Below are 25,107 nucleotides of genomic sequence, written 5' to 3'. Positions count from 1 at the left end.
GCATTTTTTTTAGCATGGTGCACAGTAGGATCTATGTGTAAAGGGCTAGAGCAGGATTTTAGCCCACTGTTGGCTGCCCCCCCAGGACCCTGCCTCCTTTGGGAGGGGGGAGAGGAGAAACAGATGGTTGAATTCTGGACTGCATCACTGAGGATTGAAGTGGCAGGGCTCATGCGACATAAGTCTCCTCCATATCTATCCCACCGCGACTCAGAACAAGAAACCAGGGAGAAGATTTCAATCCAGCCTTTTCTCTGACATGCTAGCTTTCTAAGTAAAGGTAAAGGGACCCCTGACCATTAGGTCCAGTCGCGGACGACTCTGGGGTTGCAGTGCTCATCTTGCTTTACTGGCCGAGGGAGCAGGCGTACAGCTTCCGGGTCATATGGCCAGCATGACTAAGCCGCTTCTGGCAAACCACAGCAGCGCACCGAAATGCTGTTTACCTTCCCACCAGAGCAGTACCTATTTATCTACTTGCACTTTGACGTGCTTTCGAACTGCTAGGTTGGCAGGAGCAGGGACTGAGCAACGGGAGCTCACCCCGTCGCGGGGATTCGAACCGCCGACCTTCTGATCGGCAAGCCCTAGGCTCTGTGGTTTAGACCACAGCGCCACCCGTGTCTAGGAGGATTTTGTTGTTTTATTTTTAAATTTTTGTTTGCACAGAGAAAGAATGAATAGTGTTTGTTTACCCCTTGTGCCCTGAAGTGGCACAGCCCAGCCCGGTGAGAAATGGGCCTAAATAAAACAAAACAAAATAAAAAGAATTCCTTCCAGTAGTACCTTAGAGACCAACTAAGTTTGTTCTTGGTATGAGCTTTCATGTGCATGCACACTTCTTCAGATACACTGAAACAGAAGTCACCAGACCCTTAAATATAGTGAGAGGGTGGGGAGGGGTATTACTCATAGAATCATAGAGTTGGAAGAGACCACAAGGGCCATCCAGTCCAACCCCCTGCCAAGCAGGAAACACCATCAAAGCATTCCTGACAGATGGCTGTCAAGCCTCCGCTTAAAGACCTCCATAGAAGGAGACTCCACCATACTCCTTGGCAGCAAATTCCACTGTCCAACAGCTCTATGATTCTATGAGATGGCTAAAGATGGCCAGTTAGTGGATAATGCTCAGAATCCATCAAAGACGGCCTTAAGAACATTGCAAACTCCACGTCATGAGAGAGTTTGAGGTGCTCAGCAGCAGGGGAGCTGAGAAACCTTGCTTGTGAAAGTGGAGCCCACCATGCAGCTCTTGGACTGTGGGCAGGAAGTGCCAAGACTTTCTCCATTCACAGATTTTTCTTTTAAGCAAGAGTATCAGCCAAAAACCACCCACTCCCCTCTCTCTAGTGCAGATGCGTCTCTGCTGACAATCCCCCAGCTGGCCACTGGAGGTCACTGTTGCCCCAAGATTCCCCGACTGTGAAACAGACCATTAAGGGAAAGTCCGGGATACATTACAATTTTTCCTGTGATCGTTTTATTGTTTATTATTATTATTGTTATTGTTATTATTAGAATTAAATTGTGTTTTAAATGTTGGACACCACCCTGTGATCTTTTAATAAAGGGGCAGTATATAAATTGAAATAATAATAATAATAATAATAATAATAATAATAATAATCCTTAGGGAGCTGCAGGACACTCATTCTGCCTGTGGTCACTCTTTGTGGGAAGACACACTTTGTGCCCCTGGTCAGACCATTTGTCCACCTAGCTCTGCCCTGACAACTCTGACCGGCAGCAGCAGATCTTTGAGGTCTTGAGCAGAGAGAAATCTTCCCCACCCCCTGCTACGTGAGCATTGAAATCTGGAAACGATTGGAATCAGGGACATTATAAAGAGAAGAAACAGACCCTCCCCTAAAAGGAGTCCTCTGTCCCCCAATTTTATTTTACGTGACTTCTATATATAAATAAAAAAGAGGAGCATCTTGAGCACTGGCAAGGGCCTTCACCTTCTTTGCAAATAAAATTATCTATAAAAACAAAAACAGGGTTAATGGGCAAGTTCTGAAACACCAGGGACCCTGCCATACCTTCAGGAGTTCCTTGTCTGCAAACGCCATGATGCCTTCGAAAATGATCACGTTGGCGCCGTAGAGCGTTTTCTGGAAAGAGAGAGGCACGGCGTGAAGACCGGATAAACAAGCAAAACGAAACAAAACGTGGCTTTGAAAGGAGGGGGGAAACCGTCCTCCTCAGGTGGGTCACCAGTGCTTGCTGGAAAGGAGAGGAGGGCAAGCTGGTTCAAATTCGCCAGCTGAGCACATCTGGCACTCTGCCTGCTGTGTTTGCCCAACGGAGGCATCCCTTCCACCTCAGCCCTCTCCCTCGCAAGAAGCAACAGCGGCCCGGGAGCCACTTCTACTCCGAATACAAAGAGAAGGGAAAGGGGAAGGAGGGGGCAAGGAGCTTCAAAGGGGGAGAGCGGAGGTTCGCTCGTAAGAAATATTGGATTTTTAAACAGGCATGGAAATGCTTGCAGGCAAGGAAGAGATAGAAAAGAAGAGCGGCAGGAGCCTTCCCATTGGATGCCAAACAGATAAAGTATATATGCATTTTGGCAGGGACGCGGGGGCGCTGTGGTCTAAACCACAGAGCCTAGGGCTTGCCGATCAGAAGGTTGGCAGTTCAAATCCCCGCGATGGGGTGAGCTCCCGTTGCTCGGTTCCAGCTCCTGCCCACCTAGCAGTTCGAAAGCACATCAAAGTGCAAGTAGATAAATAGGTACCACTTCGGTGGGAAGGTAAACGGCGTTTCCGTGCGCTGCTCTGGTTCGCCAGAAGCGGCTTAGTCATGCTGGCCACATGACCCAGAAGCTGTACACTGGCTCCCTCGGCCAGTAAAGCGAGATGAGCGCCACAACCCCAGAGTCGGACACGACTGGACCTAATGGTCAGGGGTCCCTTTACCTTATATATGCATTTTTGAAAACCAATGAAGGAAGCCCAGTTTAGGGAAGTTTTCAATGTTTGATGCTTTGTTATGTTTTTATATCGTGCTGGAGGCCACCCAGTATGGACAGGGCAACCCAGTAAAGAAATAATAAAATCATCAGCATCGTCATCATTATTAGGAGAGCTGTCAAAGGGAAGTAAGTGCCTTTGGTGAGATCAGGTTTCATGCGAGGGATGGGAGGAAGGCTGCAGCTTCCCTAGATGTTGCTGGGCTCTCAACCCTTGCCAGCAGCCAAACCAAACCTGGAGCCTGCGATCCCCAGCCGGACGCTAAGTACAGAGAAAAGTGTGGAGGAGTCAAGGCACGTATGAACATAGGAATATATATTTCTGCGGACTTCCGGTTTTTACCGCGACCGGGACAGGTGCGCCCTGTCGGCTCTCCGGAGCAAGAGCGGTTGTTGAAGGGGTTTTGGGGGCGACGCGGAGGCTACGTGTCCCCCCCAAAAAAGCTCAGGGGGTGACCCTGATTTGAAGTGGTTCCAGCAGCGTCACAGAGGGACCCCCCTTTCTCCACCGTCAAGCGATAGAGGGGGGAGACCCGGCGCAAGGAGAGGACCTCCCCCTCAACAAGAAGCCTCGGACCCGAAACGGCGGTAAAAACTTCCAGATTTTACTTTTACAGGTGGGTAGCCGTGTTGGTCTGCCATAGTCCAAACAAAATAAAAAAATTCTTTCCAGTAGCACCTTAGAGACCAACTAAGAACAAACTTAGCTGGTCTCTAAGGTGCTACTGGAAAGAATGTTTTATTTAGATTTTACTTTGTAATAGCAACTAATTGACTCCAGGCTGACCGCCAAAAGAATATGCAATCAAAGCGGAATGACCTTCTGTGGCTTTTACAACTTTTCCTTGCAAAGAGCAGCGTGTTATCTCACACGAACAAAGGTGTTCTTGTCCAAAGGCTTGAAACACGCCGATCACAAGAGCTGCGCTCCAAATGTAAAGCCATCCAACTTTACCTTATTGCCCCGAATATAAGCTGCAGTTTTCTTTCCAAATTCCGACCGTGAAAAGTTTAAATTCGCGGCCTTACAAACATTGGCTTTCTCCTCTTCCTTTTTCAAAATAGTTTTTATTGAATTTTACAACTTTATATTCCACCCGAAAATATTGGAACACGAAAACAAAGGACAATTGATAAATACCTCCAGAATTTGAAGCATGGGAAGCCCCTAAATAAAATTAAAATAATAATTCGGTAGATTTGGAATTTTTCTTTTTTTTATTGATAATTGGATTAAATAATTTGGAGTGTAATTTGGAATGTTTCATGTGATTCTGTTGTATTGGAAACTCTAATAAACATGATTTAAAAAAACAACAACTTTATATTCCACCCATCCCATCCCACCCCGTCCCCTGACGTCCCTCATCTTCTCCTTCTGGTTCTTTAAATATTTATTTCTCCTGCCTGTTTTACCCTACTTTAATTTTGTAATCTGTTGTACTTACAGAAATACTGTAAAGAAGTGGACTCACTAGCAGGATTTGAGTAAACACTTACAATTATGAAAACAAAAAATAAAAGTTAAGATGTAACAATTGGGGAAATAATAAAATGTAAGATGTGATTTGGGAAGCGCGGCACAAAAATGACAAGACTGCAATAATATTTAGGTAGAAGATTACAAAAATTGGCTTTCTTGATATCGCGGCTGAAACAGACATACGGTAAAACGGAACGGGTGTGAGATCCTGGGGAATTTTAAGGGAGCGGCTTATATTCGGGTATTGTCTATTTTTCTCTTCTCTCCCCCTCCCCTTTGAATTTTAAAGGTGCAGCTTATATTCGGGTCAATACGGTATGCATAAAACCATAAAAGATTACTCAGCTACGATTGCATGCTCAGTTGGCTATCAGTCATAGATTGCACTTTGATATCGACCGGTTTAAGTTCTTGCATGCATGTGTCGAGGAAATATATTAAGTTCATCTCTAGAACTTGGATTTCATTTGTTTATTGGGAGTCCAAAAGCCCCTGGACAGCCCCATAAGCTCCCTATCCCTGCCCTATGCAACAGGGTGCCAACCACCAGCACCTCCCCTTTGCCAAGTGCCCAAGTATGTTTGTGTGTGTATTAATACATTATTATTATTATTATTATTATTATTATTATTATTATTATTATTAGAGCCAGTTTGGTGTAGTGGTTAAGAGTGGTAGACTCGTAATCTGGTGAACCGGGTTCGCGTCTCCGCTCCTCCACATGCAGCTTCTGGGTGACCTTGGGCTAGTCACACTTCTCTGAAGTCTCTCAGCCCCACTCACCTCACAGAGTGTTTGTTGTGGGGGAGGAAGGGAAAGGAGAATGTGAGCCGCTTTGAGACTCCTTCGGGTAGTGAAAAGCGGGATATCAAATCCAAACTCTTCTTCTTATTATTATTAATAATAATAATAAAGGGCACAGTTTCTCACAAATGTTTGCAAGCACCCTCCTATCCATATACAGCTGAGTGTGAGTGTACATGTAGTTTATCTGAAGTATTTGTAGACCACTTACTATTTTAACAAATATTTAAGTGGCGTACAGCAGCGCAAAATTGTTTTTCTTATTGCGCGATTCTATTGTTGCAACCCAACCGGGGACCTTACAGTGAAGGGAAGGGAAGAAATCCTGTCAAACGAACAAAAGCGTGTAGCAGCAAAGGAACACATTTAAACAGCTAAAATATTCCGTATAAAAATACCACTGTGGCGCAGGATCCAATCTCATGGGTCAGGGGGAGTTTTGTACTCTACGAGTAAAACCTCTGTTACACCCACGCCCGAGATCCACTGAAGAATGATTGGAGAAGTCCCAAACCCATCCGTTCTGTTACGTGTCTGGGGTATTCTGTGTGGCGTAGTGGTTTAGAGTACAGTGGTAACTTGGCTCTCGAACGTAATCTGTTCCGGAAGTCCGTTCGACTCCCAAAACGTCCGGAAACCAAGGCACAGCTTCCAATTGGCACAGGCGCCCCGGAAACAATAGCCGACAGCGGCATCGGACTTCGGCTTCCGAAAAATGTGCGAAAACCGGAACACTTACTCCCGGTTTTTCATCTTACAGGAGACGAAATGTTCAAGTACCCAGGCGTTCTAGAACCAAGGTTCCACTTTATTGGAAAAAAAGACTTGGGAGATGAGAGTTCGAATCCCTGTTGGGAGGGCAGGTGGGATAGAAAAGTGTTAATAAATAAATAAAATTCTACAGCTGAGCCGGCATGCTCCCCCCTCTCCCCAATTTTCACTGCACACATTGGGAAGGATAGAATGATAAAAATGGGAAGGAAGTGTATTTTGGTGATTCTTTCAGGGGTGAGGAACTTACCAATAGTGGGGCGGGGAGGCAAGAGTGCCCCCCCAGCTGGGTGGCACCCCCACCTTGATTCCCCACAATTCCCTTTGACCAACCATTGGCATCGCTTGCAAGCAAGTTTTATTCCACTGCCCCAAGGAAGAGGACAAGACCTTAAGCCTCCTCTCCCCCAGGAATTTCGATTGCAAGCGGATGGAAGCAAAATACCCCACAAGGCATATATATAAGGTAAAGGGACCCATGACCATTAGGTCCAGTCGCTGACTACTCTGGGGTTGCGGCACTCATCTCACTTTACTGGTTGAGGGAGCCGGCATACAACTTCCGGGTCATGTGGCCAGCATGACTAAGCCGCTTTCCCGCTGGAGTGGTACCTATTTATCTATTTGCACTTTGATGTGCTTTCGAACTGTTAGGTGGGCAGGAGCTGGGACCGAGCAACGGGAGCTCACCCCGTTGCGGGGATTCGAACCACCGACCTTCTGATCGGCCAGCTCTGGGCTCAGTGGTTTAACCCACAGCGCCACCCACGCCCCTAAGGCATATATAATAACCCTTGAAAGACCATCTGAAGCGTGGCTCACCCATTCTTTCTTGCGGCTGTGGGTAGTGAAGTCGTAAATGGGAATCTTGACGCTTTTGCCTTGCTTGAGTTTCTTCAGGGTGGAAATGATCAGGTCGAAGTCGAAGGCGTCGGGGTGGTCGAAGTTGAAATCGTTGCTGGATGCCTGCTGCTGCTGCTCCTTAGTCAGGACCTGACGGAGAAAGAGAGAGGGGGTCACCCTCCGAAGGGCAGCCGTGGGGAGGACAGGCAGGGCAGGGTGGGAAATCAGGGAGGCCCTTGGAAAAGGACCTCTTCTTTTGGTGTGGTTCCGTTACAAGACAGGCCTACAGGTGCTTCCTGTTCCCTGAATCTCTACACTCTCTGTGATGGCCTGGGAGTCAGACTCAGATGCTGAACCTGAGGGATCCCAGCCTGCACAGCAGTCCCCGCCTCCAGAACCAGCTGAGCCGGGGCCAGGGCTTGAGCCTGAAGGATCCCCACCTGTGCTGGATCCCCAGGTGCAGGCATCAGCGGAGTCTGCTCAGGCTCCTGATGGGAGGGAGGACCCATTGCCTGCAGGTGCTCCACTCCCAGCCTCTTCAGAGGAAGCTGAGGCGGCCCCTGGGTCCAGTAACCCACCAGCCTCTCCTGAGCTGCAGAGGCTCAGGACAGAGAGGCGAAGGGAACTAAGTGCTTACAGGAGGAGTGCTCGCCTCCAGGCCCGGAGGAGAGGCGAGTCTCCAGAGGATCGGGGCCGCCCTAAGCATAGGGCCAGATAAAAGCCAGCCAGACCCAGCCCAAGTTGCGTGAGCAACTTAGTTGCAAGCATATGCTCAACCTGCAACCTCGTGCCTGCACCTGCCTTGGACCTTGACCTGCTCCCTGCCTCGCTCCCTGCCGGACTGACCTCCTTTGGACCCCTAGACCCAGGACTGGACTTGGACCTCGCTTCACGGACAAACCCCCGGGGCCAGCACACTCTCTTTGTAATGCTGTTATAAGTTTGGGGTGGGAGCAAGTAGGCTGTATGCAGACCCCCTTCTAACCCCTGGATCCAGTAAGTGTTAAAATAAAAAACCAGGCTAGCTTCCTGGGTTGAGGCGACAGCCTGGGTGATGAGCCATTAAAGGGAACAAAGGAAAGCGGATCTGTGAGAGATGGCTGATTCCGGGGGCGAGGGGGGCCTCCCTCAACTGTCTGCTAGTTAGAAAAAAGACAAAAGCGCGAGTTGGGAGTTGGCAATGATGCCACCTAGAAGTAAAGCAATGAGCCAGAGAGAGAGTCAGAGCAACTTTCGAGAGCAACGTTTTATTTCTGTTTAAATCCAAGGCTGTGGCTACGGGAGAAACAGGACCCTCTTGAGGGGGTTGATGCTGTGAAGCCCTCCATCTTGACTCAGGCACCTCTCCGCTCACAGGTTTCCCTCCTCCGGGAAACATGTGTCCCACTTCTAACACCAGTGTTGCATGCAACCTCAGTTGAGTGATGTGAGATTCCGGGGGTTCCAGGGTTTGTGTTTCCTTTTGAGAATGAGAAACACAGGAGACTGTGGCGTCCTTGTGATATATGGCTTATTTACACACAAAGATATAACCTAATCCTATGGTGGAGGGGCTCACAGTATTAACACCTCGAAAGGGTCTTGTTTCTCTCATTGATTCAAAGAGAAATCAAGTGTTTTTCTCAAACGGTGCCCTGACTCTCCTGCTCGCTGCCCTACTTTAGGTCACATCGTTGCCAATTCTCAACACTCGCCTTGGTCTTTTTCTAACTACCAGCCAGTTGAGGGAGTGGGGCTTCCCACCCATTGTCCATCTCACACAGAGCCCCTTCCCTTTAATGGCCCATCACCCAGGCAGTCGCCTCAACCCAGGAAGCTACACGGGCTTCTATTGCTGGATCCCAGGGTTAGAAGGCTCTCTGCATAAAAGCCTGCTTCCTCCTCACCCCAAACTCATAACAATACCACTGAGAAAGAGGGAGGAAAGACCGAGAGTAGGAGTTTTCCTCTCCCAAGGATCATAGAATTGTAGAGTTGGAAGGGGCCCCAAGGATCATCTAGTCCAACCCTCTGCAATGCAGGAATCTCAACTCAAGCATCCATGGCAGACGGCCAACCTCTGCTTAAAAACCTCCAAGGAAGGAGGAGTTTACTGGCTTCACAAGCCGGATCTGATCAACAGGTCACAGTTTCACTACCTCGGAGGCTTAACAGAAATGTTTCTATCAGAAAACAGAGGTTTAGAGCACCGTATTGATGGAAGAGAAAATTAAACGCATAGAGGGCTGTCTTACACCGATTCCGCCCATTGGTCCATCTAGCCTAGTATTGCTCACTCTGGCCAACAGCAGCTCTCCCGAGTCTCAAGACTCGGAACGTTCATTCCCATCGCCTGCTACCCAGTTCTTGCTTAATGGGATTCGAACCTGCGACCTTCTGCATGCCAAGCACCTGCCCTCCCACTGAGCTGCTGAAGACGGAACAGTAAAAGCGACAAATGAGCTGCATGTTCTGTTAAACAAACGGACTAGCTGCGATGACGAGATATGGGAGGATCTGATCGAAGGCACGGAAAGATAACTTCAGAAGCAACGAGCAGCCGAGGAGCTAATTAAAAACTGTGTGGAAGATAAAGCCAGACAGCTTTGCAGAAAATTGGATGGCCTCTTAATTAGACTCGCAGGCAGGAAGAAACTGAGGTGGGTCCATTGTCCAGGCTGAAATCCCAGGACAGATCATCGTCCTGGAAGCCTTCTTACCAAAATGGGTGGTGATGGTTTATATACCACCTGTTCTTCCAGGGAGCTCAAGGTGGTGTATGTGGGTCTCCTCCTCCCCATTTCGTCCCTCACAACAGCCCTGTGAGGTAGGTCAGGCCGAGAGAAGGTGAATGGCTCAGGGTCCAGTGAGCTTCATGGCTGGGCGGGGATTGGAACCCTGCTCTCCCAGGTCCAAGTCTGACACTCTAGTGTTCTGCATCAGCCACTGGTCAGTGCTGAAGTCAGGTGCTACAAGGCCCCTGAAACTTTTAAGAATAGCTTGGTATGAGGGAGGTCACACCACTATTGTGTAAGGGAAGAGGCGAAGCCCCCACGGATAATTGAATGGGTTGCTGTTTGAAAACATTGGCAGCATTAAGACAAATTCAACAGTGTAAATAAGTTTTAATGGATGTAATCATGGAATACGGAATGGGTTAGTTTATATAAAATATGCAGGGATTCATGTTGTGCAAAACGAACCGTGGAAAGAGAAGTAGGGAAGTTTTTGATATTTTAGGTAAAGGTAAAGTGACCCCTGACCATTAGGTCCAGTCGTGTCCGACTCTGGGGTTGCGGAGCTCATCTCGCTTTACTGGCCGAGGAGCCGGTGTACATCTTCCGGGTCATGTGGCCAGCATGACTAAGCCGCTTCTGGCGAACCAGAGCAGCGCATGGAAACGCCGTTTACCTTCCTGCTGGAGCAGTACCTATTTATCTACTTGCACTTTGACGTGCTTTTGGACTGCTAGGTGGGCAGGAGCTGGGACCGAGCAACGGGAGCTCACCCCGTTGCGGGGATTCGAACCTCCGACCTTATGATCAGCAAGCCCTAGGGCTCTGGGGTTTAACCCACAGCACCACCCATGTCCCTTTTGATATTTTAAGGTTGTTTAAATTCTAAATTGTAAAACAGAAAATTTATATATATATATATAAATGGGTTGTTTTGTTGACAGCGAGATAGCATTAACTTCCACTTGCGGTGAAAGATGTTTAGCTCTATGGCAGGCAGGCACGTCCAACAGGTATTTTTTTTTTTAATAATATTTATTAGAGTTTTTCCAATTAAATCCAAATTACAATACATGATTAAATTTTTCCAAACTCCCTTTTGTCTCACGAAGGGGAGCATACAAAACAAACCCCCCTCTCACTGGGGTGATCAACAATTTTTTCCCAATTTAACCACTTACTTTGCACATATCATCTTTACCTTTTCAGACTTCCCCGATTCCCCCCCCCATTGATTTCCAGATTAACCCTAATTCACAGTTATTGCCAATTAATCCCCATGTTACTTTTCCTCCTTCTCACATTTTTCTTATTTAATTCTTTTACTAAATAATTCTTCATCTTACGCATCATTTTAACCTATCCTCTGCATTCACTATATTCCTGAACCTCCATTGCCTAATTCCATATTTCATTACAACAACCCATTTTGAAATTAATTACATTTTAACTCTTCCCCCCCCCTTTCCTCCTATATTCCCTACAATTTTATTTCTTATTCATTAACCGTTATCCATTACCAAACCATATGTCTATACCATGGCACAAAGAGAATTTCCATGAACACAGGTAGATCCTGATCTACCAGTAGATCACTGGACATCTGTAGTAGATCACTGCTAGATCACTGGCTCCCCCCAAAGAAGCTCAACAGCTTTGTCTCCCCTAAAAAAGCTCAATTTTTTGCCCCGCACCCCCCCCAAAACGGGGCTTTCCCCCTCCCTATAGAAGCTCATCAACTTTGACCTGAACCCCAAAAAAGGGGGTAGATCACTGCCAATCTCTTGGGAGTTGGCACCCCTGCTCTAGGGGAATCAGAAGGTGGAAGGGACCCTGATGGTCATGTAGTCCAACCCCCTGCTTTGCAAAGGAAGACAAGCAGCAGCAACAGAGAGCCAGGAAATGCCATTCCTACTCACTGCTGCACTTGCCAGTTGGGGTGGGACCCTTCCACCAGGCCTGTGAGGGACAGCGGTGGAACTGCCTGTGCTGTGTGTGTGTGTGTGAGTGTGTGTGTGTGTGTGTACGCTTGGGATCAACTAGCTCCCCCGTGATCCCACCTGCAACAAAAGCCAGCAGATCCCAGCTAGACCTCAAGAAGGGCAAAGTTTGTCAAAAAACCTCCTGCATGAGGGTCACTTTTAGGAAGGTTGGGTCCCCAGGCTATTTCTCAAAAGCTGCAAAAAACACACACCATTTATTCTCTGAATCGGGACATTCAGTTTTGTCATAATAAGGACCTCTGTTACATTGACTTTGCAGCTTGCTTGTTTTCCTCTCCCCTCCCCACCCCTCTTTCCTTTTGAGTCGTGCCTAGTTGGACTGCAAAGCTTGAGATCAGAGACTGAGCAATTGCAATTAAGCTGTAAGCAGCCAGGGATTTTCTTCCAGCTGAAGAGTAAAGGCATGAAACATGCCTCTGAATAAACAAATAAGACGCCCTGCTCCAACACTTTTGCCTTGTTCCCTTTCCTAAAAGAAGAAAATTAAACAGAGATTGAGGTTATGATGCCAAGCTCTGCCTCACTCACCTTGTAGAAGGAGTCCATGGATAGGAGAACCACCCAGGGCACATCCAAAGCCTCGATTATCATCCTGGCCACGGTGGTCTTCCCCGAGGCACTGCCTCCGCCGAGACCTGATGTAAATGAATCAGCTTAGTTTCAGTTTTGTCTGTTTATTAAAAACATATTTTCGTCAACCATCCTTTATCCTGACAGATCCCAGGGCAGAACAGGAAGCAAATTTTTAATTATTATTTTATTTATTATATTTGCATACTGCCCTTCATTTTCTTTTTACTGGAAGCAAGGGCAGGTGGATGCTTGTGCAGTTAGAGCTGCAAAGAGGGGCCTCCGTTTATTTTCTCTCTTTTTTGTATATAGTTTTCTCTTTTACAATTTAACGTTTTACCGGTACATCCTTGAGATATCAGTGACTTCCCTTCTGCTCTTTCCATAGTTCATTTTACATATCACAAATCCCTGCATATTTTATATTAAAAAAAACTATACCATTCAGTATTGAATTATTACATCCGTCAAAACTTATTTACACTGCTGAATTTATCTTAATGCTGCCAACGTTTTCAGCTGTACACAAACGTTATGTTCTTCTTGTTCTCTTATTCTATATGTTAAATCTGCGAGTTGTGCATATTCTGTCAACTTAAGTTGCCATTCTTCTTTGGTTGGGACTTCTCTCGTTTTGCATTTTTGGGGCTAACGAAACACAGGCCGCAGTAGAAGCACACATAAATAACCTTTTTTGACACCTGCAAATTTCAGTCTGAATTATCCCCAACAGAAAGGATTCTGGTTTTGGGGGGGAAAGTACTTTTAAACGGGTTTTTTTTTCAATTCATTATGTATCATTTCCCAATACACTTTTACAAGTCCACCACATGTGAAAGAACGTTCCCTCCACCTCTGGGTGCAGACTTTTTCTTGTGTTTACTGATGGCTCAGTCCTGGGAATTTATGCTCCCCCCCCCCCCCGCTCCCCGAATATTGCCAGCATATTGAGGAAACGAACTTGCTTATCTGAATCTCTCTCTGGTCCATAGCTGTCAACTTTCCCCTTTTTTAAAGGGAAATTCCCTTATTCCGAATAGGATTCCTCGCAAGAAAAGGGAAAAGTTGACAGCTATGCTCTGGTCCCAGTTCTTGGACTATAGGCCTATCAACAGGCAGTAAGTTAAAGAAAACCGGAATGCATTGCTGGTTGTTTAAGAGCAATGTGCTGAGTTGTACTTGCAACTTTTGTTTGGCAACGAGTTTAAGACAGTTTGCAGTAAACTTGGGGACACTTTCTCGTGGTGGAGAGCTTACTGACCCATACTCTGCACGAAGTCAAGATGAAGGAATTCTGCTCAAATTAACACTTTTGAATTATGGTGCTGGAGGATACTCTTGAGAGTCCCATGGACTGCAAGAAGATCAAACCTATCCATTCTTAAAGAAATCAGCCCTGAGTGCTCACTAGAAGGACAGATCCTGAAGTTGAGGCTCCAATACTTTGGCCACCTCATGAGAAGAGAAGACTCCCTAGAAAAGACCCTGATGTTGGGAAAGATGGAGGGCACAAGGAGAAGGGGACAACAGAGGATGTGATGGTTGGACAGTGTTCTCGAAGCTACTGGCATGAGTTTGGCCAAACTGCGGGAGGCAGTGGAGGATAGGGGTGCCTGGCATGCTCTGGTCCATGAGGTCACGAAGAGTCGGACACGACTGAACGACTGAACAACAACAACAAACTCTAGCAGATGTGACCTCTGAAGGCAGCACTGAACTGCCTCTCCGTTTTATTCCCAAAACACAAACATCTTACCAATGACAAAGGCCTCCTTCGACTGCGCACCATGCTCGTTGTACCAGGGGGGCCGGCCGGCTGTGTAGATCGTCCTCTTGCTGGTCCTCAGCAGGGGCGGCTCAGATTTGCACTGGCTGGTGGTCCGTTTCCGCGGCGACCTTGTGGAACCCACTGCAGGGAGCAGCCTGTCCAGGGATTCGGCGCTGCTGTTGCTAAGGAGACAAGGAGAGGGAGAAGCCTACATCAGTGGGTGAGGAGGGAAACCTACCTCACAGGGTAGCTGTGAGGGATTAAAGGAGGAGGGAAGGAGATAACCACGCATGCCACCTCAAGCTCCTTAGCAGAAAAAGGCAGGGGTGCAAATATAATGAAACAAACAAACAAATCTGAGCCTGTGCAGGTAACAGGGTAGCTGTAACAGTAGAGTGTGCCATTTTAAGGGGTGAAATTATTATTATATGTGTGTTTTCATATTTTGTGTTTTGTTATCTTTGTTTTTTAGCTGTTTTTGTTATGTGGAAAGTATTAATAAATTTTAGTTAAAAAAAGTAATTATTATTATTTTCTAATTTCTTCAGTGAGGTTTTTTTTAAGTATGTTTTTGGGTGTGAGGAATTAAAACCTGCTATTATTTTTTCTGTTTGGACATTTAGATTGGTAAATCTACGTCTGATGAAGCACAAAAGCTGTTTCAGTAAGCCAAAGAATTTCAGTTTTACCTTCTGAGAGTGTCTGGTGATACTAAATCGTAACAATAAATAACAACAACAACAACAACAACAACAGATAATATAATACTCGGATTGCAAGTACTCGGCAATCATTTCCAAAGATTTCCATACAATTTTATGCACATTTTGCTTTTACCAAGCAAACCAAAATTATATTAATTTAATCAAAATATCTTTTGAATTCCTGAGCCATGTTACAACTTTGTTTTGTTTGCTTTTGGAATCTGAAAGTTGAGAAAAGTGTACAAGCACCTCTGTAACAGGTACCTGTAAATTGCCCTGTGACCCTCAAATGAAGGGCAGTAGAAATATTAAACTATTTGTGGCCTGGACTGCTTCAGGTGAGGGGCTCAAATCATCCAACGTCTCATGCTACAACTCCCAGTGATTTCACAATTCATCCCTCTTCACAGGGAACTCTGGGAATTGTAGCTCTGGGAAGGCGGCTAGGGGATCTCCTGACCACTCTCAGCAACACTGAACCAACTACAGCTCCCGGGATTCTTTGGTGGCCCTGGGGAAGCCGTGGCGGTTTAAAACAGAATCATAGCGCTTTAAACATACGGTGCGGACGCTGTCTTGGGGACCAGGGAAAGCCCCCGTTCTTCTGCCGCAGAGGCTCTTGCAGCTTGTATTTCGAACCCTGCCCTCCGGCCGGTAGCCAAGGGGGCAGAGAAGGACACAAACGGCGTGTTTGGCACCAACGCGGCTGTCGCAGCCGGACAGCGGCGCTGCGATGAAGCTCTGCAGGCTCCCGGCTCTCTTGATATTTATATGATACGAAGCACCCGGCAAAGGTCAGCCAAGCAGCCTCTCTCGCAGCCATCAATCCCTGCGTGGTTTTGGGAGCAGGGCAGATAAACTTCCTCCAAGAGCCTGCCTGCCCCTCTCCACCCCCAATGGCCCCAGGCCAAAGGGATAAGCCGCTTGGAGAAACAGCAGCTCATTGAGCCGGGGACAGGGCAGGACAGGTTATTAATAGTTGATCTTTTCCCTCGGCCGGCCTCTCTCTGCTCCGCCTCCCATTTTCCACCCTGGGCTCACATCCCCGTGCCAATGCATTGATGGCGACAGCAGCTCTGCAAAAGCCAGGGCCCTGGAGCGGGACTTTATAGAGTGCCCTGCAAACGAAAGCAGAGAGGGGGTCCCCTCCCCTTTGCGTACAGGTAAGGAGATCGAAACCCCCCCTACCCAGTAACTGCGGGGGAAATTTCTCCCCTTTTCAGGATTATCTGGGAGTCAAAAATGTGGTCTCCAAGTCCAAAGTCAGGCTGAATATCGAAGGAAAGAGGTGGTTTGGGTTGTGTTCCTAAACTTGGGGTTGTTTTAGGGTTGCCTGCTTTAAAAAAATTTAACTGGCCCCGCACCTGTGTGCATTCAACAGCGGCCTGTCGGGTGGAAATTGGACAGGTGAAGCTTTTATCTTCTTGGCAAGAGAAGCTTCACCTGTTTGGTTTCCACCCGACAGGCTGCTGTTAAAAGGCAGAGGAGCAGTAGAAAAGAGAGAGAGAGAGGAGAAATCTTCTCTCTAGAATGGCTTCAACCCTACTTATCCTCGTCTGCAGATTCAGGATTTAAAAAGAAGGAAGTTCTCCCAGTCATGGGACTGTAGGATTTGACAGAAGTGGAACTTTCACTACACTGGTACAAGAAAGTCGCCCATAGTTTCCAGGGGCGTGTCGGCCACTTTTGCTGCCCTTTCCTGGTTGTGGGTTTCACCCTCTCTCCCCCTGGGCTGATCACATACAGGATACAGGAAGAGCCCGCTGGATCAGGCCAATGGCCCACCTCGTCCAGTACCCTGTTCTCACGGTGGTTGACCATGGAGCGAAAACCGCAAGCCCGATCCGGGCACAAGAGCTGCCCTCTCCCCTCCTGCGGTTTCCAGAAAGTGTTCTTCAGAAGCATCGCCGCCTCCAACTGTGGAGGCAGGGCAGACCCAACATGTTGAGCAGCCATTGATGGCTCTCTTCTCCATGAATTTGCAGTCACACCACAGGTGCATGGAAGGAGCGTCTCTCTCCTCCTCGGACATCACTGGTGTATAGGACAGCTCTGCCTATTACGTTAAGGAAAGGTCACGTGTTTGGATTGCACAAGGAGTACCAAGGGAAACAAAAGCAGTCATGAACTTCCCTCCCCACCTTATTATCTGGTTGCTCAGGATTTGCAAAGCTTGCCAACCGTCTTGCAAAGTGCTCCCCCTGCCTTTGATCTAGGAAACTCAACACCTGGAAAGCTCCTTGTAAGAGTTCCCTGGGCTCCACAACGAAGTTACTATCATCATTATGCATACAGTACTGGGCATTCGGCTTATTCCAGGGCCGCTGAGAAGCGAAGAAGAAAAAGAAGAAGAGTTTGGATTTGATATCCCGCCTTATCACTACCCGAAGGAGTCTCAAAGCGGCTAACATTCTCCTTTCCCTTCCTCCCCCCACAACAAACACTCTGTGAGGTGAGTGGGGCTAAGAGACTCCAGAGAAGTGTGAGTAGCCCAAGGTCACCCGGCAGCTGCATGTGGAGGAGCGGAGATGCAAACCCGGTTCACCAGATTACGAGTCCACTGCTCTTAACCACTACACCACACTGGCTCTCAGCGAGCTGAAATATTCCAGAGAAGATGCCCCTTGGAAAGATTTTCATGCTCCCTTCAGGGAAGAGGATATGCCTGGAGCGGGGGCCTCATATAGAATCGTAGAATTGTAGAGTTGGAAGGGATCCCAAGGGTCATCTACTCCAACCCCCTCCAATGCCAGAATCTCAACTAAAGTATCCATGACAGATGTCCATCCAACCTCTGCTTTAAAACCTCCGAGGAAGGCGAGTCCAGAACCTTCTGAGGGAGACTGTTCGACTGTCAAACAGCTCTTACTGTCAGAATTTTTTTCCAAATGTTCAGTCAGATTCTCCTTTCTTGCGACTTGAAGCCACTGGTTTGAGTCCCAGCCTCCGGAGCAGGAGAAAAGAAGCTGGCTCTGCCTTCCATGTGAGAGCCCTCGAGATATTTCAAGACAGCTATTTGAAGATGGCGCTGTGGGTTAAACCACAGAGCCTAGGGCAGTTCGAATCCCCGTGACAGGGTGAGCTCCTGTTGCTCGGTCCCAGCTCCTGCCCACCTAGCAGTTTGAAAGCACATCAAAGTGCAAGTAGATAAATAGGTACTACTCTGGTGGGAAGGTAAACAGCATTTCCATGCACTGCTCTGGTTTGCCATGTCATGCTGGCCACATGACCTGGAAGCTGTACGCTGTCTCCCTCAGCCAGTAAAGCGAGATGAGCACCGCAACCCCAGAGTCGTCCGCGACTGGACCTAATGGTCAGGGGTCCCTTTACCTTTATATGCAAAACACACAGGGCCCACCAACCCACTTATAGTGGCAGCTTGAGAGCCAGGGGTGTTACACAGAAGACAGAAGGGGAGCTCAGTGCTGCAACAGCAACCTTTCCAAGCCTGCTGGACAGGAGCAACAAGAGCAACACCTGGCACCCTGCCAGGAGAGATTAAAAGGGATCACCAGGCTGGCATCAGACAGCCACCTCACCCACCCCTACACTCAGATGTGGAGGGCAACTAGGGAAAAGAAAGAGGGAGCCCCTCCCTCCTCTTCCTGTGGCCTCGGTGCTGGTTTGTAAACCCAAACATCTGGTTGGATGCCAAAGGACATGGCTCTGCAGTTTGAGAGTGTGTTCTAAGCAAATTATCCTGCTTTACAGACTCCCAGCCTTTAACAGATGAGCAGAATAGTGAGGGTTATGACACTGGTATTCTCTCTCTCTCTCTATATATATATATATATAAATATATATTATTATTTTTTTACACTATGCTACTATAATACAAAATAAATCCAACATTCTCGTCCATTTTCCAACATTGGCTTACAAAGCCATGACTTCCCTCAGTCCCTCCACATGGCTTTCGGAATTGTATCTTGATATTATACTTCTTTAATCAACCATTGCTTACATTATCATAAAATTCCTACTTACTTTAACTACCATACTTACAATAATATTTCTACACATTAACTACAAAACTTCTTGAAATCCTATTAGCGTATTCAATTGTAAATTGTCTTTTAAATAGTTTGTAAACTTTAGCCAGTCTTTGATGAATTTCTGGTCCCGCTGTTCCCGGATTCTTCCCGTCATTTTATCCAGTTCTGCATATTCCGTCAATTTCACTGTCCATTCTTCTTTCGTCGGTAATTCTTCTTGTTTCCACTTTTGTGCTAGCAAAATCCTAGCTGCAGTCACCGCGTATTGGAAAAGTCTAATGTATGACACTGGTATTCTCTCGCCAAGAACGGGGATTGTACACCCGCTGAACGTAACGTGCGGACATCCCTTTCGAGTGCGCACTCATTTGCTGCAACGTGCGAACCCCCTTCGCAGTCGCACGTCTGCTCCAGCTCTGCTCCAGCTGCTGCCGAAACGGGGAACTTGCTGTCCTTCAGAAAATGCAGGACTCCCAACTTCCAACAGCCACAACCAGTGGGATAAATAAGACAGGGGTAAGAGTGGGTTGGAATCCAAAGGCTAGCCATCCCTTGTTCACGGGGTGTTGATACTGCCCGTGAGCACAGACAAAGGGCTCATCCACTCTGTTGTTTATTGTGGATAGTCCGGAACCTCCTCCATTAATTATTTGATGTCCGTATGATGTTCTTCTCCAGATCACTGCCTTCCCACACTTTCCCCTCCTTCGATCCAGATTTTCACACAAGCCTCCTTTTCGGAGCGTCTATCCAGACATCGAATAAGTAGCCTGGCCTCCACTGAGAGCTACCCCAGGGACCTTCCAGCTTTGTCTTCTTGGAACCACTGGAGAGGACTGGGAAGTTACTAGGGCCCAAGAGCCAGAAAGCAGTGTTGTCGCTATGGTCCCTTGTTTTGTGTATACTAAAGGTAAAGGGACCCCTGACCATTAGGTCCAGTCATGAACGATTCTGGGGTTGTGGCACTCATCTCACTTTATTGGCCTAGGGAGCCAGCATACAGCTTCCGGGTCATGTGGCCAGCATGACTAAACCACTTCTGGCGAGCCAGAGCAGCGCACAGAAATGCCGTTTACCTTCCCACCAGAGCGGTACTGATTTATCTACTTGCACTATGAAGTGCTAGGAGCTGGGACTGAGCAACGGGAGCTCACCCTGTCGCAGGGATTCGAACCGCCAACCTTCTGATCGGCAAGCCCTAGGCTCTGTATGGAGCAGTAAAAATAAATAAATGCACCCATAACAGCTATGGGTGGCTACTAGCCATGAGGGATATGCTCTGCCGCCACAGTTGGATGCATCAATGCAGAGGCAGACTTTGATCATCTTCGGTAATATGGTGCCCTGAGCAAGGCCAAATTTTGGTGCCCCCAAACAGATCTTTTCAATTAAGGGTCTTCTCAATTTTGCCTAATAATGATAATGATGATGATGATAATAATAATAATAATAATAATAATAATAATAATAATGCGTTCATACCCTGCCAATCTGGCTGGGTTGCCCCAGCCACTGTGACCAGCTTCCAACACATATAAAAACATAACAAAAGGTCAAATGCTAAAAACTTCCCTGGACAGGGCTGCTTTCAGTCCGCACCACCCTAAATCGGAAGCCGAGCCATGGTTCTGAATACCTAGTTGAGGGGAAAGTGGTTTTGTTTTCAAATCCTGCTTGCTGGTTCCCCACAGGCGTCTGGTTGGCCACTGTGAGAAAAGGCAGGATGCTGGGATAGGTGGGCCATTGGCCTCATCCAGCAGACTCTTTTATCATAATAAATAGCCCACAATTTGCTGCCATTTGGTGTCCTCCATCAACAGCTTCCTAAGCTGGCTGCCTCACTCCTCTGCCTAATGGTTGCGTCCCCCGCTCCTGGCACCCATTTTTAAAGGGTGTTTTTTAAGCACAATGCTGGGGACCCCTCTCAATTTGCCAGGGCAGCTACACAGAGGCGCCTTGCAGCTCCCACTTTGCTCCTAGCAACATCGATCCGCTGGAATATGAATCAGGCACTGGGGGGGGGGGCCTGAGGAAGGAGACAGGTGCGCACGTGCGTTTCACCTGCAAAATAACCACCAACCGGCTCCCTCAGAGGGAGAATATAACGCTGCTGCGGCAATTAACAAGTGCGCTTTGTTCCCAGAGCGACGCCGACATGAGCAAGCAACAACAACAACGGGGGGAGGGAGGAACGAGGCGGGAATCCATGACGCTCGGTCGTAGCTGTTATTCATGCGCAAGGAGTTTGCCTTCTGCTGCATCTGAACACCGGAATCTCCAGAGGGAAACAGAGGGGACTCTGGGCACCTCGACAGCACCAATATTTACAGGTAATTTATGTGAGACGCCTTTGTCCCTGTTGCTGCCTCTACTTCCCATTGGTAGTGGGGTGGGAGAGCTGGGGGGGGGCGGGGAATTCACATCTGACAAGCGACACGCCCCTTTGGTTTCAGATAGTACATGGGCAGACCAGTCTAAAAAAAAACACAGAACACAAATTTTCACGGCCCTCCAGCAACCATGGTGGCTCATTTATCAGAAGTAATGTATTTGGCATTAACTCTGGAAGAGTATATTCGATTCTGTCCAAACTCAGCATCCTACAGCAAAAAGGGTGTCATATAGGGGAGGGAGAAAGGTTGTTTTCTGCTGCTCCAGAGAAGCGGACACGGAGATGGATTCAAACTACAAGAAATAAGATTCCACCTAAACTTTAGGAAGAACTTCCTGACAGTGAGAGCTGTTCGGCAGTGGAATTTGCTGCCAAGGAGTGTGGTGGAGTCTCCTTCTTTGGAGGTCTTTAAGCGGAGGCTTGACAGCCATCTGTCAGTGTTTCCTGCTTGGCAGGGGGTTGGACTGGATGGCCTTTGTGGTCTCTTCCAACTCTAGGATTCTATGATTCTATCTACATCACAACCAAGTATACGCCGAACGACCTGTTCTCCAAAATACTATTAACGGTGAAAAGGTCAAAATTCAGGAGACACCAGCAAGGTTGCCGAAAATTATTGTCTCTGCTGTCAAAGGAGAAAGCAAGGGGATGAACTCTTGTATCAGATACAAGCTCAGTGCACATCCGCAAGCCAAATACACAGTGGGGGGAAATAGCTATTCATCAGAGAGTTGGAAGGTAAGGCGTTCACAGGCAGAAGTGAAGTCTTTAAAAAAAGGGGGGGCTATTATTTTTCCTTCTTATAAACAGGGATAGGAAGAAACAACAGAAACACAAGCAAACACACACACACAAATCCATAAATAGACAAGTAGGATCTGCAACAAAATGTTGCAGTATGGAGTGTTTCTGCTCCTCCAGGATACTCCATTCCATTCCCCCTCCTGCTCAGTTTTCCGTTCCATCCCAACCACAATCTCTCAGCATTCTGCAATAAGTAAGCACGCCCAGTTCCTCATTTGGTTGTATTGCCCTCCCCCCAACTCCTGGCCATGTTTTTTTTTAAAAAAAACAAACAACAACAACAACTTTTTTTTATTGCAAACTTTGGGATCCCCCAAGTTTGCAGATACTTCTCTCTTACGTATAGGTGGGGCTATTCTGACTACACAAACAATGGCACTCACAGTTTGAACATCAGAATTAGAGGGAATGATCGTTCTCTCCCTACCCTCCAAGATGTAACTCGGAATAACATCCAAACCTCTTACTGTGCACCTGTTATCATCAGTACAGTGCAGAATAGTCTTTTGGCCCAAATGATGCATCAAAACCCACCTTTCATCTCCCCAAATAGCTCATAGGTCCAGTAAGGGGCAAGTTAAGAACCTTTCTACCTGCTTTCGACTGACCAAAGGATGCATGTTTTATTAAGAGCGTGTTCTCACGCGGAAACACATTTTTGCTCCCTAGTTCTCATTAAGTGGGTGGGGCAGTGAATCGGTTCACAAAAGAAAGAACCAGCCCAGGTGAATGCAAGGCAGCAACCCCCCCCCCCAAAAAAACCCCCAGTTGTGCACACACCCCGCATTGCACCTTCCCGATATCTGCGAAACAGCCAGTTCTCTAAGGCGCTGCTCCTGAAATTTCCAAAAACGAGTGTTTTGTTTTGCAATCCAGAAAGCAGATATCCCCTCTCCTCTCTTTGCCACCCCCTCCTCTGTTTTCTAAGCCTTCTAAAAACTCGTTCATCCTGCATCCAAGAGTTAATTTACATCCGGAAAGGGACGACGACAAAAGCACTCACCTGCCTTCAGGTCCGAGGGCCCAGCAGCCAGAAATCCTCACCCCCGAATATACAGGGGATCTGTTCATCTCCCCCTAGCCGGAGAAGGGTCTGGGGTGACTGTGGAAATGGCAGAAAGGCTTCAGGTGTTTTTGACTCTGGGAGAGCTGGCTTGTGGCGTCTGTGTGTGTGTGTCTCAAAGCTGTGCCCTGGTGTCTCATCCCAGCCTCAAAGAATTCAGAGTCCCTAGGAAGTTGACTACATGAGTTCTGGCCATTACAGTGAAATGAAACGTGGGTCTTGCCACTCTGATCACAAAGGGGGGGCAGGGAAAACACCACCCGGGGGCTTGGGAGAACCTACAGACTGGTAGTGCTCAAGGAGACCCGAAAAAGTCCGGTGTGGTGTCAACAGCGAGAGAAGGAGGGAAAAGAGAGCCCTGCCCGGGGAACGAGAGAGTAGCCAACACGCATAAGAGGATAGCTTAACCTAGAGATTATGTTCATTACCTGATATTAATAGCACTGACTTTGTAAAGAGAGGAGGAGTCGCACGGCACAGCCTCCGAAGCAGCCCCTCTGCTCCGGAGGCACCAAAACATGGCTGGCGGAAGGCCACAGGCAGCCGCTCCTGACATTTGGAGCATGTCCGGGGCCTGGCGGAGAAGGGCAATGCACAGGAGAGGTGGGCCGACCCCTGGCATGGGAAGAGGGGGGCAGAGGAAGGCTTTTCTTCCCTCCTCAGCACGAGAACGCCGGTGGAGCTGAATGTCGGAAGGTCCGGGATGTACAAAAGAAAGCGTGTGAACTGCGGAACTCACTGCCACAGGAGGCAGGGGTGGTCTACAAACTGGATCGCTTTGAAATAGGATTAGGCATTTAGGAGAGGTCTGTGCTCTGCTTCCACAGTCAGAGGCAACAATGTACCAGTTGCTGGAAGCCACAGGAGGGAAGAACGCTCTTGGGTTCGAATCCTGATTGTGGGTTTCCCACAGGCATCTGGTTGGTCACCGTGAGAACATGATGCTGGACTAGATGGGCCAAGCTGGACAGGGCTGATGGGAGTTGTAGTCCAAGGCACCTGGAAGGCACCAGGTTGGGGAAAGCCAACCTTAGTCCTACACTCCCAGATCTCAGGCGCTAATGGCAGCAGAGGCTCCTCGGCTTGCAATTACCTTGCTGTAAAGCAAATCATTAGCGCAGGGGCAGCTAATCTGCCCTCCTCCAGATTTTGTGGGACTAGAACTCCCATCACCCATGAACATTGGCTGGCTGGGCTGGTGACAGTCCAACAATGACTGGAAGGCTGCAGGGAGGAGGTGGGTGGAGATGTGATTTTGGTCCTCTCTGTTTCTCAAAGCTCTCCACGCTTTTCAGTACTTTGCAATAATTAATAAAAAAAAACCCTCATGAAAATTAATCTGCATTTTAGTGTGAATTTCTCCTAACAAGCATGCTTTTACAGTGGTACCTTGGAAGTCGAACGGAATCCGTTCTGGAAAATCGTTGGACTTCCAAAATGTTCGGAAACCAAGACGCGGCTTCCGATTGGCTCTAGGAAGCCAATCAGAAGCTGCAGAAGGACGTTCAGGTTCCAAAGAATGTTCGGGACCCAAAACATTCATCTTGCAAGTTGCTTGAGATCCAAGGTATGATTGTATATGCAGTTTAGCATGCACATTTTCAGAAGCAATTTTTCCCTCTACAACGCATTGTGATGTGTTATTTTCCCTTATACTGTCTCTCTCTCACACACACACACTTTTCCTCCTAAACAGATGTGCTTTTGCAAACATTGCTAGGTTGGAATTTTGCATTGCAAAATTCAGGTAATTTCAAAGGTGGAAGGATAACTGTTTTGGAGAGTGCAAATCCGTTAAGTCCACCTTCAAATGTGCCCTGAATCGAATTTCTCCTCCATGCTTAGCCTCAAGTTGAGCCACCGCAGCCTTGGGTGTTCCTCCTTGAGGTGGTTGCATAAGCCCCAACGTAGGGGGGCCATCTGGGCCATCAAGACGTCTAAGAATAAACTCCCCTCCTCGCCACCCGGTACGGCTTCCTCACTCTGCGCTCTCAGCAAATTGACTGGCTGCTTGCCCTCTCGTATAAGTTACAGCCGTCACATGCCCCGGGGTCTGTTGTGGGAAACGAAACCCATTAGGTACAAAGGGTGGATCTGCCTGAAAGAGGATGGGAACGCATTGCGGTAAAGAGACAGAGAGGCAAAAGGGGTTTCCCGAAAGATTTCCCCTAATGAAACTGTGATTGCAAAGAGAAACACTTGCTGCCAATCGGGTGCCC

General features: G+C 47.7%; 1 protein-coding gene across 5 annotated transcripts in view; it reads right to left on the bottom strand.

Annotated features, from left to right (window-relative positions):
- The window catches only part of UCKL1 (uridine-cytidine kinase 1 like 1), a 62,308-nt gene that overhangs the window by 21,936 nt on the left and 15,265 nt on the right, over positions 1 to 25,107 (bottom strand). For 2 of the 5 annotated variants that reach the window (XM_033153763.1, XM_033153764.1), the window contains exons 1-5: positions 23,317 to 23,468; positions 13,919 to 14,112; positions 12,121 to 12,227; positions 6,855 to 7,025; positions 2,046 to 2,117 (exon numbers count right to left, since the gene is read on the bottom strand). In XM_033153763.1, the coding sequence (XP_033009654.1) occupies positions 2,046 to 2,117; positions 6,855 to 7,025; positions 12,121 to 12,227; positions 13,919 to 14,112; positions 23,317 to 23,453 (681 nt within the window). In that variant the 5' untranslated portion in view covers positions 23,454 to 23,468. Of the gene's footprint in view, positions 1 to 2,045; positions 2,118 to 6,854; positions 7,026 to 12,120; positions 12,228 to 13,918; positions 14,113 to 22,828; positions 23,281 to 23,316; positions 23,469 to 25,107 lie in introns of those variants that run through there. The other 3 variants (XM_033153768.1, XM_033153766.1, XM_033153765.1) reach the window with 2 other exon arrangements.

Source organism: Lacerta agilis, chromosome 6 (genome assembly GCF_009819535.1).
Source record: "Lacerta agilis isolate rLacAgi1 chromosome 6, rLacAgi1.pri, whole genome shotgun sequence".
In the NCBI taxonomy this organism is placed as follows: Eukaryota; Metazoa; Chordata; class Lepidosauria; order Squamata; family Lacertidae; genus Lacerta; species Lacerta agilis.
The sequence above is the reverse complement of the archived record's forward strand: the minus strand, read 5'-3'. Positions and strand labels throughout refer to the sequence as shown.